The sequence below is a fragment of the Acanthaster planci genome, linkage group LG11 (genome assembly GCF_054643075.1).
Source record: "Acanthaster planci isolate LZ-2023a linkage group LG11, COTS_SCS, whole genome shotgun sequence".
NCBI classification, from domain to species: Eukaryota; Metazoa; Echinodermata; class Asteroidea; order Valvatida; family Acanthasteridae; genus Acanthaster; species Acanthaster planci.
The window spans coordinates 4,579,800-4,599,780 of record NC_141787.1 but is presented as its reverse complement, the minus strand read 5'-3'; the positions used below and the strand labels follow the sequence as shown (position 1 = coordinate 4,599,780).

General features: G+C 42.2%; 1 protein-coding gene across 1 annotated transcript; it reads right to left on the bottom strand.

The window, feature by feature from the left end:
• Positions 1 to 685: 685 nt before the first annotated feature.
• Positions 686 to 19,666, bottom strand: LOC110981572 (cadherin EGF LAG seven-pass G-type receptor 2-like). Its single transcript, XM_022239227.2, has 10 exons — positions 19,138 to 19,666; positions 10,641 to 11,485; positions 9,738 to 9,966; positions 8,466 to 8,671; positions 7,142 to 7,351; positions 6,137 to 6,362; positions 5,811 to 6,030; positions 5,379 to 5,583; positions 2,733 to 2,839; positions 686 to 2,029 (listed from the first exon to the last, which is right to left on the bottom strand). The coding sequence occupies exons 1-10, from the start codon at positions 19,580 to 19,582 to the stop codon at positions 1,849 to 1,851; spliced, it is 2,874 nt and encodes a 957-aa protein (XP_022094919.1). The 5' UTR covers positions 19,583 to 19,666; the 3' UTR covers positions 686 to 1,848.
• Positions 19,667 to 19,981: the final 315 nt, after the last annotated feature.

The window sequence follows — 19,981 nt, the reverse complement described above, 5'->3', positions numbered from 1 at the left end:
ATAGAGTTTATGCCACTTCCAGAAAAAAAAAGGTTAGCATGTTTCAGCGTATAGCACTGTCAACATTTCCTTTGAAACCAAATTGCAAATGAGGGAGAAATTCACGTGTTGTTACTTCTGTGACGTCCAGTAATCAGACCAGAAAGATAAGTTTCCCCTCTACGAAACTGTATCATGTTTGATCAGAGTGTGAGAAATATGAACGCGTGCATGAACGCTTTCATTTTCTATGAAACATTAAGATTTGTAATTAATCCAAACTTCAGTAGATTTCGCAAAAATGTCAGTGGTTGCTGTGAAGCTATCCCCGTGGCGTTGACAGATCCAGGGAGGGGCCGACGGGGACCATAGAAGGAACGTGAAGAAAAAAGGCGATGGCAGATTTCATTCTCCTTCCTTCTGTATGTAACAAGCCTCAAAATTCAGTCTCACCCATCAGAGAGGGCACAATACATTTCAGAAAGAAATTTCAGATTTTTTGTCTCCGCCCAAAAGTTTTGCTGTGGATCCGCCTAATCCCCATGGTAGGCCTAATGCCGATGTCGGCAGTGATTGCCAAAGAACGGTTCGATTTCCAGTTCCATGCTAATAGATTACATGTACCTACACGCTACATATGTTGCGGATGTGTCGTTAACGCCATTCAGATTTAAGATGCATGGGAGAAATACTGCAAACAACAACATTTTTAAATAAATTTTTGTGATTTATTACTTCGTTTCCAAATGCCATATCATTTTGACAGCCAATTATATAAATCAATAGTAGTATCTATATTAGTCGACTGTGTTTGGAGATATTTGAGCTCGTACATGCTTTTTACCTGTACATATTTGACCGCAGTCAAATCAATGAGTTGGGTAGAAAGAGGAAACCTATACCTATTTCAAACGAGCAAACCTGTTCTTGGCCGTGCAAAGTGTACCATAACTACTGATGTTTATATTAATAAAGGATTACAATTTCATGATAAAATATGGCTATTTACAGAGTAAAAGCATTTAAAAGTTTGAAAAGCAACACATTGATTAATTATCAAACTTCTGAACATGCTCTGATAACCATAAAACTAGCTATTATCAACACTTTTTTATTTTTTCTAGTTATTTACAAAACGCACAGTAATAAAAATTTATAAATTTGCAACTTTTTGAATGATGAAGTCACTGGATTGAAAATTAACTGCTGTTTCATTAACGCATTCGCATAGCTGAACACCACTGCACGAACTGAACTCATTAAATTATTGTACATGTATGCCAAAATTCTCACCTCAAAAATGTCTCAGCTGTCTCTCCAAGTGTTAATGTTCAGCAAAATATTCGACATTGCTCAGATAAAATATCAATTCATTTCCCTACTTCAAGGGCATGTTATTTACGGGAAAAAAACACGTCTTCTGAAAATCGGGCTGTCCTTTTTACAAGTGAACAAACTTTGGGTTTTATCCAACTTGAGCTTGTCGAGAAAAAATTAGCATGAAATTCTGAAAATCTTTCGGAAGGCCAATTTTTTTTTTCTTTAAATCATTGTCAACAATGACAATGATTTAAAGAATTTGCCGATCCCTGTATACTTTGGAGGTTTCGTTACCGATCTGAACATCTATACTGAGGTCCGAGCGCCCGAACCGTGAAGTATGCATATACCCTAAATTGTCCGTATGCATCTTTCAACGACTTTTACACTACTCTATACATGTACTGAATAAAACCTTTAATAAATCTAAAACCACGCTGGTCTTCCGGTTAGTCAAGCACCAGCGCCTCTAAACAAGACAATAATCGCAGTTTTGACACACCCGGGTTTATTTTACATCAGTCGAGTACCCAGTCTCAGCGTTATCTGTTAACCGAGAGGGCATCCCGGTTCTGTGCCAGAATCTGTCAGGCTGTCGGCGAAGTCCAAAACCTTGTTGTCAATCCGCACGTCTCTGATGCAACCAATGAACTCGCGGCTCAAAATACGTTCTTCCTCCTGATTGGCTGGAATGCTACCTACCAGAAGAGGCGTGTTCACGTCTAAGAACCTGTAGCATTAAGATACGAGTTACCTGTGACATGAAATGTTATATTTCTGCATATTCTCGGGAAGCAGGTCTCTTTAAGATATTCTTCAGATAGATAGGTTTTATCCATACTTCCTCGGTAAAAAAAGGTAAAAGTCAAACTAAAAATATCTACAATTGGCATTCCATTTTGCTTGTTGATCTGAAAGCTGTGTAAGTCCGTAAGCCGTGCTTTCTTGCATGGTAAATCCACAACTATAAATCTTAATGCCAAATGTAACTTCTCATAGAGTGAAATCAGCGTACATCACTCAGTTAAAAATTCTAGAAAATTCTGATCAAAAGATGGATTTTTATACACAGGAACAACGTAATTATATCACGTTTGAGTCAAGTTGTTGGGTATTTCCTTTTGGCGATGTAAGGGACGTGTTCAATGCTGGCAAAGGGTCCTGACTGAAAAGTCACTGTACATGGCGCTGCATTTATAAAAGGAAAATCGTCAACAGGGGGGGTTCCAAGGGTCGTCTGACTATTTCAGCAAGGTTTATCAGAAGTTCGCTAGTTTAAATTTTTTTATCAATATTTTCCGTCTTTATGCCCAAACCCCTTAAACGTTGACCTATAACAAATTTGGTAAAAACAAACCACATCAGATGCGGAAGAAAAACATCTTCATTTTCAAAAGGTAATAGAGTGACACTGGTTTGGCACGTTACCGTACCATGTTGAAACGTCTAGTGCTTGAGTAGCGTAAGCCACACAGGGAAAATTACTCAGAATCTCGCCTTCTTCGTTACGTTCACAGCTATCCAGCATGACTTCCACCATCTGATCCAAGAAAGGAGAACAGTCAAGAGTTTTAAATACATGATATTTCTTCAATATGATGAATATGAGGAAGGTTTGTATTAGCTTTGCAAGGTTCAGAATTCTGATCACACTGCATGATCAAATAATAAATGCACAAAACTAAGGGAGAAACGGTATGTTTGTAATAGTTTAAATTAAACATTTAGAAGGTTGTGGGAGTGTTCACTCCTAACACTCGTAATTATATGGTTTTACATATGATGGTTATACACTGGTGATGTAAAATTTCGAATTTGCCTGTACGCATGCCAGTGTTTTTTAATATTTGTTGTTCTGGTGCACAATAAAGCAAATGAAGTCATGATTCAGCGCACTTCATTTTTGGAGGCACTGTGACATATTGAAATGTGTGGTACTGGTTAATACCACTCTCTTCCAATAGTAACTACGCTCTACGGTTTGTAGTTTTGATAGATTGAACAACACCGTGAGGGCATTTAGAAAATGTAGTTAGAACTTCCAGTTCTACGGTAACTTTCACTCAGTACATGAACCAGCCACTGACTCTACAGACGCTTGTAAATGGCAATTCATGACAAAAATAACCAGCAAGTTCCTCAAAGGTGTAGAGTGCTTCCAGCCAACGTTATTTTGTAGTTGTGAAAAACAGATTTAGACTGTTTTATACCACTTGCGTTTTGCAAATCGTTTTACCACATCTTAAAAAGGCTATACTTGTTTGTGTGTGTGTGAGTGAAAGTCACCCCGGAGAAGGTTGAGGCAGCTGGTTGGCAGCAAATCGGAAATACTGAATTTCTGGTTGTAGCTAAAATCTTGGACAACAACATCCTGGCTGGAAGTGATCACTTAGTCCCACTACTCCCGCTAGGTCTGAATATTTGCCAGGCCAAAAACAAGTGTGAAATATACATTCCTTGTGCTTCAGAAACGCTCCCGGTTTTGTGTTAATTACATACTGGCGAAAATAGCATCGCATCCTATTTATAAATGCTATGGGCCATGAGAAGAAAGCATGTACATGTTTGTTTAGATAATGTGGTTGAGAGATATATTGAAATGATGCGACTCACTTAAAAATTGGTTGATGAGATGGTAAGGGTTATGTGTGCAGGTGCGCGTCCGTGATAACAGTAGTAATGAGGACGATACAAAAAATTGGCGCAACCTCGAGACACCAAGAAGGAACGAGTATGGATACCTTTTACCTGCTATCTGAATAGCCCAAAAGCAGATTTAACGTTTTTGTAAAATCGAATAGATGGTTTTCTACTGCTAGAATACAGAAGCACAGTTGTCAAAACGTTCTGTCCACTTTTCTGCTTTTCTGAAAGGAGAAAGCAGACAGCCACCTTTCGTCTGCCAGCAAACGGAGGAAAACTTCAATCTGCTGTTCAGGAAGCAGGAGAGTAGAAAAGTCGAAAATTCGTTTTACAAAAACGTTAAATATTCTCTCTGCTATACTGATAGCAGAAAGCTTGGCTTCTTTTCATCCGCCATAGAGTTATTTGTTTTAATTATAAACACGAGATAATCGGACAATACCCGATACGGTTCGATGATATCGCAGGATTTGGATGCGTGCCATTGAAAAATGTGGTTGGTTTCATCGTTTGTTCAAGATAAAATTTCTGAAGTATATGTTTATCAAATTAAACAATCAAAGTGGAACTGATTATCTTGAAACTTGTCCCTTCAATAACTTTCGACAGGATGGCGTCATTATTTTAAACTACATGAAATAATTTGTGTCTAACAAGTGGTCTTCATCCACTTTTGTATGGCAAACAAATCACAAACCACCACAAACAAAGACTATCTTTGATATGCCTTTTATAGTTCTCAGCATACCACTTTTATTACTGGTAAATTGTTACCTAATGACGTCACAGCGACGTCACGAAAGCGAGCACATCTAAACATCAAGGTTTACGCATTGTATGACGTTTCACGTCAATGTCCTACATTATATTGGCAGATATAACCCGTTGTATTGATTAGAGTTTTTTGAAACAATTAAAATGTATCTGGATTATAACCATTACATCCCCGACACAAAGGTCAGACGCCTTTGTCACCCACCTCATCTGTCAGATCCACAAATAAGAACACCACAACGGTATCAGTTCATGAGATGCAGTTGATACACGTTGGTCGATTCTGAAACTAAAATCGCTTGTAACTTAGTGCCTGTTGACGTCATCGTGACGTCACTTTAGATGTGTATGTACATCTTAAAAGGTCAAAGGTCATGTCAAGCTGATACGGTACGCCATTCGGAGAAATCCTCAGAGATTTTTTTCCATAAAAAGGAGAGGAATAAACCAATACTAACCCAACAGGGCGGTGCTCAGTCACCTAATTACATCGTTCAGAAGCAAAAGTAATTTAATCTCGCGTTTAGATGCATGATTTGCAATATGGCAGAACAAATTCGTCAAATTCATTCTGGTCTGTCTGACCAGATATTAATAACCGCATTATAAATTAATTTTAGCCGGTGTCCCCTTCCCCCCGGAAAGCCAACTGCAGCCCATACCTTGTCGCGGTAAACTAGCTCCACTAAGTGCCACTTCAAATCGCTGACTCCCCCGGGGGTGCCCACCATAACACGCATCGTCATCTTGCCCACGGCGAACGAAAAGGCGATCTGAGTGTCTATTATCTCGATTGCCAGTAAATCGTTGACCTGGCTGTAGCGGGACACGTACAACAGGAGTCCATTCCTCATCTCTGTGGAGAAGCTTGAGATTAGGTGAAAAGAATGAGCATGAGAATGGTAACGTGCAGTCGAAATGATCACACTCGAATCACACGTGGATTAGAAGCTCCAGGATTTACCATTTTTCTTACAGAGGTACAAATTTTTGATACCCCCATGAAAGGAAAATTGCATATACACAACAGGAATATGACCTAAACTTTCATACCAAAAAACTCTTAGCCAATCGGCTGGACATTTATAACTTACTTGAGCGATATCCTCATCATGGAGCGCTGATTCAAGGTCGGGAATGTCATGTACGAACCAGCGGGAAAGAACCGTGACGTCATTTCACACTGCTGTCCATCGTAACCAGACATACAGTCACACGTGAAACCACCCTCATCCAAGTCTACACATTGACCGCCATGTTTACAAGCACCTTCAAAACAGCTCCCACCGGAGAAGTCGATCTCGCAGTTGTCCCCTGAAATTTGCACAATACTTAAATTTCACTAATTCCTGGTAATCTAAACACTACTATCTCATGTTAACTCGTTGTCACGATCGCCAAACAAAAGGGCAGAGTATACCTGCAAAGTGGTATGGACAGATACACGTGTAGCCGCCGTCAGTTCCTTCACACGTCCCACCGTTACTACACGGCTGCGACTCGCAGAAATCCACAACCTCGGAGCAGTTGTTAAAGCTGTAGATGTCAGGACACTCACACGTATGCTCTACGGCAGGATGGACACCGCGAAATGTTATAAGATCTCCCCTGGAATGAGCGAAGACCGACGAGATCTGACTCAGTATCTGCAACCAAACCGACAATGGGATTCAATTGTATGTTCTAGGGCATAAATAATTAAACAAACAATTACAAAAGATTTTCTTACACTGTTTTCGGTGACGGCCAACCTGAAACAGAACCCCAATCAACGAACAAAAGTGAATGGGCGCCTGCCCTCCCCCCCCAAAAAAAACACGCCGAATAGGCCTACACGAACGATCATTGCTTCCCTTCATTAGATACCAATCCGACCTATGCAGAGTGTACCACGGAAAACAGTCTAGTAATGACGTAGGCGTTGTACGAGCTTTAGAGATTGTCCAAAACCAAACCATCGTCAGGTACTTGATTATGAGTAGCTGCCACAACAGCATTGTCTACTGGGAACTGGCTGGGTCTGCAGCACTCACGCGCTTGGATTACAAGCCTACGTTTTAACCGTGGATGATCTTCCTTAACTCTCCTATATTTTGAAGGCGGGTTCGCTGGCTCACGTTTCACATCATCTGTCAACTGTAGCCAACCCACCACTATATACACGTGGAAGAGGGCAAACAGCGTATTAACCTCACACTTGCAAAAATACGAGTATCAGTCGTCGTGAACTTTTTCTGTTAATTTCATGTTCTCGGTGTAACTTTTTGACAGTTTTGTGTGAAGTTCCTAATTCCCAAACCGTGCAGTGGATTTGCTTTATATCCACAAGTTATTCCCTTGAACCATAATACCCACGCAAAGTTTGCGGTCGTTGTGGTAACAGTTTGTTTACCGTTGAGACATTAACACTTTTCATACTATTTACCTTCTTAGGCACGCATCTTTGCAGGTCGTTGCAAGACTCTAAGACGCATACATCATCCTCTGCTGGCAGAATGGGCAGGCCGCTCATCTCCTCGATGCGCCTTCTCTCGAAGTAGATAGTGCTCAGGATGTACTCTCGGGAAAGGAATTTATTGTCCAGATCCCGAGCTGCGAAAGAGACATTGAGCAGCGGGTAGCCATCCCGTGCTACCTACGGCAGAATAACATGAAGTGTCAAGTCACTACCATGGTACCACAGTACTGGAACAAATAGGATACCTACCGATTCACAAGATAAATTCAAAACAAGAATCAGGCCAGGTAAGATTCAAAATATATACAAATACTATGAACAGCACCTTTCTTGGCAATTTGTAAGGGGTAAGTGTCAGGTGAAGGACCTTTTTGGAGTGTAGTTTGTTGTTTTAGACCAAATGTCCATGCTCTATCCTGCATTAAACTGAGACACCATCACCAATAGGCTAAAAATTTCAACACTTTAACAGCAGCATAAAAAACGGACTTACATAACCGCAAGCCATGTCATGGCTGGTAACAGTCGCCGTTTTTGCCACAAATAGAATGGAAACTTCCAGTAATTTTGTGAGTATGGTAAATTTTCTTGTTAGTTTTTAAGCACTTTTCTTGCTTTCAATTTTTTAAACGTATGTTACACTTTGTACATGGTATACGAACATACTTTTAATGTAATTTTCGCTATACAAATTAATAAATTATTACTTCTAGCTGCATAAATTGTTGGCTTGGTGATTTAAGGGAGGGGCGGGACAGTGGCCTGCAAATTTGAAGCGTTTGCCCATTTTTTCTTATACCTGAGAACAGAATTCCAAATGATTTCATAAATCCGTCAAACGTTCTTTCTTTGTAAAAGCACTGAAGGGTAGATCCCGCCCAAAGAACGAATGTACGGTCTATAAGGGGTTAACTGCAATTGCTAATGGCTTCCACCACATTCCTGCAATTGTGTCTGTAAAGGGATACTGTCCAATATGGAGCAAACCATCTTGTTATTATGGCTGCTTACAATTAAGAAGATAGAAATTTCCTAAGAACGCACCAGTGGAAAACTTTTAACATTTCCTCTGTGTAAGGGAAAGTTTAATTTGGGTAAAAGTATGACATCATCCAAACAATTCAAAAGGAAATGGAACCAAAAAATACGTTCACGGCAGAAAAACTAAGGGATTGATTCTGCTCCTTACATCACACCCTTGAATGGTTATAAATCAATATGATTCTGATATCATTTGGACAGAATCTAAAACGTATGATGTGTTCCGCAAAAAATTCCACAGTGACATTACCTCCTGCAGATTGAATATGACTAGCTGATTGGCATGCGAGTTGAGTGTGTAGGCCAAAGCGTCTCGTAGGGCTTGAAGACGGGCCGAGCGGAGGAAGTTGTCACCTGTCACATTCAGGACATTGACGCTGACACCATTGGCCATCATCTCTATAGACACTGGCGTCAGCTCAAGCAGACAGCTAGCTTGCGCACCGTGAACGCCGTCTATGTAAACACGTGGATAAAAATGAAGCTAACTAATATTATAGCGGGTTTTAGGTAAAAAGGTTTGCGGTAGCACCATGCAAGGATATCTCTTTTTGAAGAAGTGTTGCTCTCCAAAGAACCGGAGGGTATTAAATGTTTCGAACAGTATGCTCTGTCCATCGTCAGGAGAGGTTCCAAAGATGGAGCAGCTTATATGGTGTCTGGAGGCGGTTAGGTGTGGAGAAGATGTTAACATAGGATCCCACCAACGGTACTCAAGCAAAATATGGGAGGCCAACAGATCAGTGAGTTGTGTCAGTCTGAAGTAGGAGAGCGTGGGGGAGGGTTGCCCAAGGGTATAGAAGACCCATAGGCTAGGAACATGTCCTAGGGTATGGGTTCCGAGCTGGATCAAGAGAGGGCGCAATTTTCCAAGTAACGGAGGCTCCTTTGGTAGTAACAGCTAATCGCTAGCTCACAAACGACTATGAAACGCAAGTGTTGCAGTAGCATCGCCACCATCAAAATAACCATTCCCGACCAACATGGCTTTATTCAACCGATGAGAGGGTGATTCTTCGCAGGTCGGATAGGAGACTCATTGGACTAGGATGTGAGGATGAAACTTCCTGACAATGGTACAAAGCATTCTGTCCGAAACGTTGGGTACCCTCCCGTTCTTTTCGGAGCCACACATACTCAAAAAGAAATATCCTTGCATGATGCTACCGCAAACTTCTTTACGCAACTTGCCACCTCTACAAAGTGCATAATAACGGTTTTTACCAGAATTTGACTCTAATAGAATTAACATTTCTGAAAGACGAATATTCCAATGGATCAGAATCCTAAGGCTCTTCAATGTCGTTTGCAAGTCAAATTAGACCTATACACTGCACCTTGATGTCATTGTTACCACCTCAAATGATTGAATCATGTGCTTTGCACTTCTCACTTTGGTCAGAACTTCAAGGCACGTGACCACGGTCCGTTGGCAGTACACTTCAAACCCGTGCTTACTGTTGTTCACAGTAAGAAACACAATATTGCCCAAGATCTGTGGCATCTATACATGACAACTCACCCGTGACATAGAAGGTGATGTCTGTCACTACTTTGGTTCGGACCTTCTTGGCTTTCTTCTTAGACAGACTGATAATGCCCGTGATTTCATCCACCTTAACAAGGTTATTCCAGCGAGACCGACCAGGCACTATGCCGTATCTTAACGTCCCCTCACGGTCCACGTCCTGTGCGGGTACTCGGGTCAGCTCGGCACCAGACAGGGAGTCGGGAAGAGCGTTGTAGATCACCTTCATGAAACATACCAATGAGACAATGGTGTAATTAGTTGTGAACATTGCCGTAAAGATCTTCTTAGTGGGAAGACAGTCCCCACAGGGCAAACCAATAGCTTTCAGGAACAGTAGGAGAAAACGGGGGTAGTACTTGCGTGTCCTTAATACAGGAGTCCTGCATTCTAAGGCAATTTTACCGAAAATTTTAGAACTTTGAGTAATTTCTCATCAGTTTGCATATCGAACGCTGAGACTGATTGAGGAACCCAACTCCCCTCCGCTATATGTATCTCCTCCATGGTGAAGCTGGCCACTAAATCCCTTTTTTTTACAGTATGCCGATTTACAATCCGTCAGTCAAAAGTCAAACCAAATGTCACAGCTTATCTGAATAGCTTCTGACTCAATTTTATATTGAACGACTTGTGATAGAAGTGTTTAAAGTATGACTTGTAATGGCTTCATCGCCACTCTGACTAACAAAATGGTGCATAGAACTGGTGCATGCACACCGGAAGGAAATTCATGCCGATCTATAGATTCATGCAGGTTTGTAGCTATGCATTGAAGAGTCAGCATAAACAAAACTGTGATGGGATTTACAACATTGTTTTCTGAACATTTTACTTGGACCAATAATGTGTTAGTTATGAGGGCTATGTGGGTCTCATAGTAGATATGTCATTCACCTGAAAGTCGTTCAGTATCGGTGGGTTGTCGTTGGTGTCGATCACGCGTATTACTACTCTTGTATATCCGAACAGGTTTCCGGAGTAGGCGTTGACGACGAGTCTAAAGATCTTATTTCTCTCGTAGTCTATCCTCCGTATGTTTCGTATGACCCCTGTGTCTTCCTCGATCATGAATGAGCGAGATCTACCCCAAGCGATACGGTACTTGACCACTGCATTTTCACCAATATCCTTGTCCGTGGCGTTTAAAGGCAGCCAGCAGCGGGCGTTTTCGTAGATCCTGAACGTCATGACGTGATGGGGGAATGTTGGCGGGTTGTCATTCAAATCGTTCACGTGTACTACGAGTCGCGTCTGTGCAGACTGCTTCCTGGAGTTTGCAACCACCACCAAGATGAACTTGTCGAACTCTTCCCGGTCCAGGGGTGTGGTGGTCGACACCTCCCCTGTTCCGGGGTTGATCCTGAACATATCGATGCCATAAAGCGGAACAGACTCCATTAGCATAAATACCACCTGCGAGTCGCCTTGCTGTAACTCCACTGAGTTGTTGACTTGACCGATCTTGTTCTCATTAATGTAGGCTTCGTAACTGTCTCTCGTGAACCTCAGAGGTACATCGTCCACGTTCAGCACTCTGATTGTTATCTTGGTTTTGGCTTTAAGCTTACTGTTTCCCTGGACACCGGCATAACCTAGCACAGTGTATTCAGTTTCAGTCTCGAAGTCGAGTGCCCTCAGCGTTCGTATTTCGCCAGTGTGTGTATCGATTCTGAACGGTGGCGCAATTTTATCAGTTTTCCTCTTTTTGATCTGATATCCGATGTCTTGATTGGTGTCCTCTGTAGCAATAAACGGAAGAAAGGTATAATGGAAGTCAGAAATGACTACTTACGTTAGGTCGTAATATATCGTGAGAAGTGAGAGGTCTCAGTTAAATCCTCCATCTCTGTTTTTTACAGGGGTAAAGAACCCCTGCAGGGTGTGGCCTACGTCATGGATGGAGGTTCTGTCCCCCCGGACAGAATTCTCCAGGACAATCTGATGTCCTCCAGGGTATTCTGTTCCCAGGAGAGGACGTTAAGTACTATTTGAGCTATGATGTGACCATTTTTGCACCATCTGTTATGTAAGCATGCGCATCAAGAACAGCGAGTTGAAAAAAGGATAGACTATTCAGTTGCTCACACTGAGCGCACAGTTTGCCAAACCGCGACAACGGGTTTCGCAAAGTTTCTTAGAACGCATAGAAAAGCTCTCGCTACAAAAGAAATGATATAAATACGGTAAGTTATATTGAATGAATATATCGTTTGAAAGACTAAAGCGTAAAATATCGAATATAAGCTGAGCATAGCCTATGCAAAACTACGGGGAAGTATTATGCATTATTTAAAAGGGATAAATTTTAAGCAAAATCTGTTACCAATCAAGGGTGAAGATTTTACTTTTAATTGAAGCCAAAATAATAGGATGACGGTCAATGTTTGAAAAACAACAGAAAGATTGTTGTGACTATGGCTGTAAATATGGATTGTGACCTTTGATCTCCATTATAGAGACTGGATAAGACACGGCGCCCTCCATCTGGTGCACGTACGCGTTTCATCGGTGAGGGTTTAAAACTTTGAATTACGATCGTCACACCAGACCGGCGCGCGCAAGATATGCTGCGCACAGGGAAATTAGTCTGGCTGAAGAGTTTCTTGCTCCAGGTTTTCTCTCTCTTTTTTAGGGAAAAGCTGAAAAATTGTTTGGACTTGCACGGCCGTTGGATGCCCTCAGTCCGGACTGCCGATAACCGCGCAGCTGGACTTGCCTTTCAGCCGTGTAAGTTTCATTCTTTTAAAACAAAAAGAATTTCCGAATCCTCATCATGCGTAAGCGCACGCGTGTCCTATCCAATCTTTATAATTGATATCAATGATTGTGACTAACAGCATAACTACAAGACAGGGGACAAGGATACCCCCAAATGGATAACGGTTCCCACCCCCACGTTCACAATAGTACGTCTCCAAGAGTTAGCCAATCACAAAGAGCGAAATCTGTCGACCCTTTGCAAACGCGCATTGGGTCGACAGATTTCGCTCATCTTTTTTTTTTGATTGGCCAACACGTTGCAACTCTTGGAGACGCACTTTGTGAATCGCCCGTATTCCTGAGATAAACTGAAAACTACGTAGAAGCAGCAGGTTATTTGCTTGCATTGCCCCTTCCAGTTGTGTGCACCCCTAGGTACCCCTCCAAAATGTTCCTCCATGCATTTACAGTGTGCAGTAATTGTTCTTTTCTTAAAAGGACGCGCGCGTCAGGCTCAGGAACATATGCATGAGTGTTGTGTCACCGCATTTATGTCACCTCCACAGATCGGTCTTTTTGCATTTACTGCCAACGGGGGTCGATACAATTGGGTCAAATATACTAAGGTGACTAATGTGGAATTTCGGAACTTCCTGAGCCTCAAATGCTATGATTTATCCTGTTGGGTAGCTTATCATGCGGACTTTTATTTTAACTACTGCGTTGGGAACTATAAAGTCAGCTAGAGGCGAGATGAGGATGTCTTCAAGCCCGAAATTATGACTTAAAATGTACGGGAGATTGACATCCCCGGATCCTTGCATATGAAAGGCTCTCCTCCGTCAAAACGCTGATGATCTATGACGCATGGACATAAGCCTACATGTATAAAGCAAGGAAAGTCACGATACACCACACCCAGCGACCATGCTATTGCAATTGACTTAATACAATCTTCCAGTCCATAAGTGGCCTATGGACGACTGATAGCACTTGTCAGTACTTTGAAAATTGAAATACAGGATTAGTAAACCGGAGGCTTTGACGTCAAACAGTCATTGGACGTTCACTTATATATAAATTGGAATTAACTTGCAAGATGAAGTTAACTTGAAAGATATGCTTGGAATGTGGGATAAGTCGTTTAAGCTCTGTAGAGCAAACATACAAGTACTTGCCGATGATATGCAAGAAGCAGACCTGGAATCAAACGCAAACACACACTTAGGGGCTATTACTGTATATACAAGTATACACCATCAAATCTGATAAACACAGAGGTGTGTTGCGTTTTGGTGATTTCCGTCGCACAAAAAGAACGCAAACTGTCGTGTCGTCTGCTGTGAAAGAGTTCACAAGGACCTTTGTAATGTCCTGGCCTCACACCTATGTTTCATCCAAAACATTCAGTTTTACAGTTTGCTTCTGAGATGAATCTTTGTCTTCAGTACTGACGGTCAGCAACCATTTGTCAACCATTGCAATGGTTGACAAAACCTAGGCCTGGTTAACCAAACCAGTGCTTGACAAAATATGACAACTGAAGGGTCTATAGGTGATGTGTGGGAATAAGTTCTGTCTTGAACTGTAACTTGGGGTTTTGCTCATTAACGTTCTTACGCTGTATTATTTTGTAGAAAACAAAAATGAAATCCACCTTAGTCCATACAGTTCACTAGTCACCTCCTAGATTTCCCCAACTTGCCAGTGCCGAGTTGTGAGTTCCCATTATATACCTTGTCATGTTTGTGCATGTCCGTGTTGTTAATTACTGTCAACAGTGTCGCTGTGCGCTCGAAGGCACTGTGTGGGCGTACACATGTACATGTACATGTATGTAATTGGGACACGTAAACTCTCCACATGACGGAAACTTAGCCAGACTGTTTACCACCTTATTGCCACATTCCAAAATCCCAGCGCCCCACCTCCCAACTGAACAATCCGATAGCAGTCTCCTGGGTATGCCTCGGTGCCAGCCCAAAGGAAACGCTGAGGTTTGCATGGGCTGGCGCGCGCGTTTGTCTTATTCCCTCAGGCTTGGAGGGAAATACGCTAACAAGGAGCGTGGTGTACACACTGAACATAACTTCCGTGTCCCTGGGCTTGAATTTAGTATAGTCATGAATTTAGTGTGCGACGAGCACTCACTTGAACGGTGGTCCGCGTGAATCGAAACGGAGTTGTGGTTCTATTAAAACCGTACTTCATTCAAGGTCCACGAGGTAAATTTTGTACAACTTTCTTCTTTTAAATGTTAGAATACCTGCCTTTTGGTCGCTCGCAATGAAAATTGAACTTTTTAAAACATTTGAAAATGTCCATTCTTGTCCTGAAAAAGGAGGGTGCTAACTGTCATAACAGGATGCCATAAAAGGGAAAACTGGGGGGGGGGTTGAATTGTGAACCCAATTTGCTTACTGGGGATATTTGTGTGAAAACATTGCTCACCGGCTTACTGTCATTGTATCAGGGTACAAGGAACTACCAAAGCAAACCCACTCTGTGACATCTCAAATGTAGGCCTATATTGCAGAAATAGCCGAGTTTTCAGGATTCGATGGCATTACACTTTTGCTCAGGAATTTGCAAATGGCAAAATTTGAAAAAAGTATCAAAAGACCAAATAAAATGGAAGAACAAAAACTGAAGACATACGACAAAATCAAACACGGAGTATATAACAAGAAAGGCCTGTAGACGTTAAATTATATTGTGTGGGCCCTTAATGTAGAAAGTTGAAAGCTAAACACCCTACTTGGCTCAAAAATAGTTCATTGCACTAGGTTTAGGCAGGATTTAAGCATATAAATAACATTATACTGTAGATTCAGCAGCTTTCTGCCTGGAGCAGAAGCACCTCCTCATGGGTTGAAAAGAGCCGTTTTGGTCTGGTAGCGACGCGACCGTGACACGTGCATTTCCTAGTCGATCGTGAACCAGCGAAGTTCACTTCCGACCAAAAGAGCCTCCGTCGCTAAGAAAATTGTGCCCTGCCTTGTTCCAACTCGAGGCTCATATAAGAGAGAAGTTCATATTCGACAACAGACAAGTTGGTTGTCATCTACATTGCCATTTGGTGTGTAAACAAATCTAATTTTCAAAATATTTAAACTTTCTGTAGACCGTAGGTCAAATAATGAAGACAGCCCAACTAAGAAACTCTGACCGACAGATCTCTGACGTATAACTTGTATCATTTTTTTCTAGGATCACTTCAGTTCCCCTAAGACTGCCGAGCACATTTGGCTGCTATTTCCATAACTTGACCCTGTAGTCTATATTTTTCCCTTCCGTTGTTGGACAACACCCAGGCCTGATCCTATTTCCGTTTATTTCCACGTGTTGAAAGAAACTATATAACAATATCCCCTACTCAAAATTATAAAGGAACAAGATTTTGTCTATATGACTGCGTACGCACGATTACAATTTATTCAGACTGTCCCTGTTGGAACTCTTATGTCGAACGAATCAGCGTCCATCTCATTATGCCAACACTTCCAAATGAAGATATACTTCTGCCAAAGGCAGCCGGCAATGTATGGTGGTCCGCGTATACAGTAGCGGTTATTTCATTCATGATAATATAATTGGTACTTCCCCGTAATACCTTGGGGCACATCACGCCAGTTTTTAAATGATAACACCTTTTTTAAATTGAAATGTGGTCTAGGGAAGCAAATGAAATTGTCATAGGCGGTAGACGAGCCCTAAATTATCAGCCTACCATCCAATTTATTGGAGTTGACACTTTTTGGGCTAAGTTGTTTTTGCATTATTTTGCTTGGTTTAGTTTTCTTCTTATTTGCTCGTCAGTGAGATTTGAATTGAGAGCTGGAACTGAATTCCAATTCTCAGTTCCAATAGCCCTGACTCAAATGCCGAGTTGTGGTTCTTAAAAGGGAGGAGGGTGATTTCAACGATCACAGTTTGGCGAACCCGTAAATAGTAATTTTTTTTAGTAAAGGACCTTGTACATTTGTCAACATAATCATATTATAAAAGCCGTTTTGAATATAAAAAGTGTCTCGCCACGAAATAATAGGCTTTAGGTTTGCTGAGAGTATTACAAGACGGGAATCAAATGTTATGATAAGGAGCACGTTCAACAACAACGCAAGGGTGTAAAGCCCCGCAGAGGCCAGGCCAGGTGACATGTCTCGGACTATTAGCTTGTTTTGCCATAACAGACCTCGCATACCTACATGTTTCGTCGTCTAACCCTGCATGTGGAACCACATACATGTACACTGTACGTGCATCTTAAAAGGACCACTATCAGTTACTACTATACAAAGACTCGTTTTCTTCCCTGCCAAGTACAAATTCTATTAAATTCTCTCGGATCAGACACATCACTAACAATGTGATATACATGTGCAGTTAACTACTGTTTCATAAATTTTGGTGAAACAAAGACGGTTATTTGCTTAGCTGTTGTGCTGTGTTTGCAACTTTGTTTCATTTAATCTGTCACCACATGAAGGAACGTAATGGGGACATCTGACAGCTGAGCTGAGAGGTTATTTTTTACTTGAGAAAGAGCACGCTTCAGTTGTGCACTAAATAAGTAGGCTACATGGCAGACTTTGAAACGACTTGGGCAAGTCTGACTGTGAAATACAGTGGCAGTTTCATCTCTTGTGAAGTTCCGTCAACAATTTCAGCACAATTATGTGAGTAATAAGAAGTCATGAATGCTAGTTATGGGCTGTCCAGTTTCATCTAAGTACTTCGTTTCCTTCTAGCCTCTACTCCCGCAGGGACTGTGCGGTGGGTCCCCAGGACATGCCGGGACCCACAGCCAGACCGCAGTAGGAGAAGACTTGCGAAGCAAATTGGATAACTAGTCCGACAGATCTCCCTAAATCTATACACCCTTGGCGGCGCTTGCAGTCAAAAGAATAACAACAAAAAGGAGCACTGTTCAACAAGACGAACAGGATCAATCGGGACCCAACCTCAGATACGCCTTTTTTCCGGAAGAATTTGCATGACTTATTTCCCATTTCCCCATTAAATTGAATTAGTTGAAATGCACCAATGCTGCTGAAGTCTCATGGGGGGACGATGGTGACCGCAACTGTCACCTTTTTTATATTTAAAGGCACAAAATCAAGTGGGAAGACCTGTGCCTTGAGAGAAGAGGGTTGGGGCAGCCATGAACTCCTCTCTGAAGATATCACTCATGTTTTCAATCACGAATGGCACAGTTGAAACTTGGACTGCTAAATTCCCTTTCTAAATGTATCATGAAAATAAGTTTATTGAAGTGGGCGAGGGTCTCCCTTCTCTAACAAGGCAAACGCATTCTATCATAACAGTGAAATTGCTTGACCAGCTTGACGTTCACGGATAGGTCAGAGAGTTTCAAGGCCAATGTGATCCACTCTTTCATTAGCACCTCTTGTAATGTGCTCCTAAACCCTGGTTGTGAGGTACCTCATCACCCCAACCTGTGTAGTTTATTTTTCTATCGCGTTAACCTATAAAATGTACACGGATCGCATTGACATTATTGGACGTTTGCGTAAGGTAAGCTTTTCCGGCTCGGTTTTCTGTTTGATGAAATCTGTTAGAACACCCAACGAAGGCATTCTGGGTTTTATCTGGTTAATAATGATGTCCTGACTTCAGATAAATGTCGCAAATGATCATGGGTAGCATATTGGCATCATAGGACTCCATTAATCTCACTCCAGAACTTCTGGGCATTTATGCAACGACAAACAGATCCAAACCAAACAGCACTTTAACGAAGACTGCGACTTGAAACGTTGGCTGGAAAAGTGAAAAACACCCGCTACAGGCCGGGAAGGAAGTGATCAAACCCGGCGGCGCAGGGCAGAGGCCACTGTCTCTTTAGCGCCTAAATGGCCCCAAGACAAAGGCAAAACATTTGCCATCGATCTATCAACTCTATTTCCTGCAAGCATATGTTAGCGTGTTTTTGACAGGTGAGTTTTCGCTTTTTTTGATTCGGTATTGAAGTGGAGTCGTTGGAATAACCATTGGAGGAAGGATAAGCTGACTCCAACAGGTGACATAATCCCCCCGGCCTATTCACCCGTGTTCCGTTTAGTTTCCCAATTGGGGCCACCTCTTGATTTTTACGTTTAATATGCTCATAAAGCTTAGTGTTTATGCTGTTTTCTCATGAAATGTGATCTTTCAACAGTTGCTGACATCAGCATGTCATACAGAGAAATATGCCATGGACCCCCATGCCCTTTGCGGGTCACATAACCTTCTTAACCCCAGAGGAATATTCCAGACTATTGCAGTCAGGGGAAAAGGCAATTCGAGTCAAGGTGGGTTGCACAAACTGCTCTGTGTTTCGCATTCATTATCAGTCTTTCACTCGTCGCAGCACTTCCTTATGTAGTAAGACTACACCACACTGACCTTTGCGACGGAGAAACTCAATCTTTCTTGTTATATGAACTGAGGGGATCTCTTTCGTGAACACCTGAATGACACGTTTCTTAAGATACAAGCCGAGGGCATGATATATCGATTTTACAAAGACTTTCCCTGAGTGAAGCTACACAATTAATCAGTCCGACGTTGCCATGAGCCCAAACGTCTTTCACCCAATTAGCAATCATAAAGTTTTAGCACACCAGACCCTAAACATCAACTGACACAATGACACTTCAATCTACAAGGTTCATGTAACTAGTTTTACCGTTTCTGGTAAGCGAAGCCAATATGGTGAGCACAAGCGAGCCCACCGGGGCATCCTCGGTCACCTCTGCGTCGTAAATATCCTGGCTGAACACCAACGGCTTGCCCACGTCGTTCGTGGTCTCATGATTTTGATCGGCGCTGTCCTCTTCCCTCCTTGGGATATTGGGTCCATTTGGCCGCCTAACTCGGGATCTGGCCCGTCCTCGGCCTCTCGACGCCTCACCGGCGGCTGTCAGTCCACAGCTAACGTAGAATACAAACAAGAGCAGAACCAGCACGGTTCGGAAGGGCATCGCCGTCTGGGTTCGCCTGCTTGCTCTCGGAGTTGCTCTTTCCACGTAACGTACGAAACGTATTTTCTCTGTCCGTCTCAACAAAGTCTGTGTCGGGAATCTTGTGGTGATTACATCACCAATTCCATGCACATACTCTGTAATATTCATAGAGAGGGAGACCTGTCCCACATCCTCGAGGAAGTTGTCGTTAACTTTTGAACATATGTCAATTGATATTTTTTATAGATGTACCGGTACTGGTTGTTCTGAATACCTCTGTCTCCGTGAAGGTCAAACGTTCCCATGAGCACAAAGGTTAGTGTTGCTTGATTGGCACGAGGGCACGAAGGTCCCTAGTTTGGGGCTAACATCGTGAGAGAGAGCGAGGCTTGAAGTTGCGCCCTTGTGACTTCTGATAACTGCAAAACTACCCGGCCTTTGAAATGTCTGTCAAGGAAAATTACGTTTTCCAGCACTCAAAATATCCGCTCGGCAGCTACTGGTGGAGTTGTGAAGATTGTGACACCATAGGGGAAAACCCTCGTACCACTGAGTCCGCATCTGCAA

Bases quoted from the DNA above. Each gene is read 5' to 3' on its own strand.
- LOC110981572 (XM_022239227.2), bottom strand. From the start codon at position 19,582: ATGAATATTACAGAGTATGTGCATGGAATTGGTGATGTAATCACCACA. The intron at 11,486-19,137 runs GTAAAACTAGTT...TTATTGCTACAG, and splicing joins GGCTTCGCTTACCAGAAACG to AGGACACCAATCAAGACATC. The intron at 8,672-9,737 runs GTGAGTTGTCAT...GTGTTTACATAG, and splicing joins CATCACCTTCTATGTCACGG to ACGGCGTTCACGGTGCGCAA.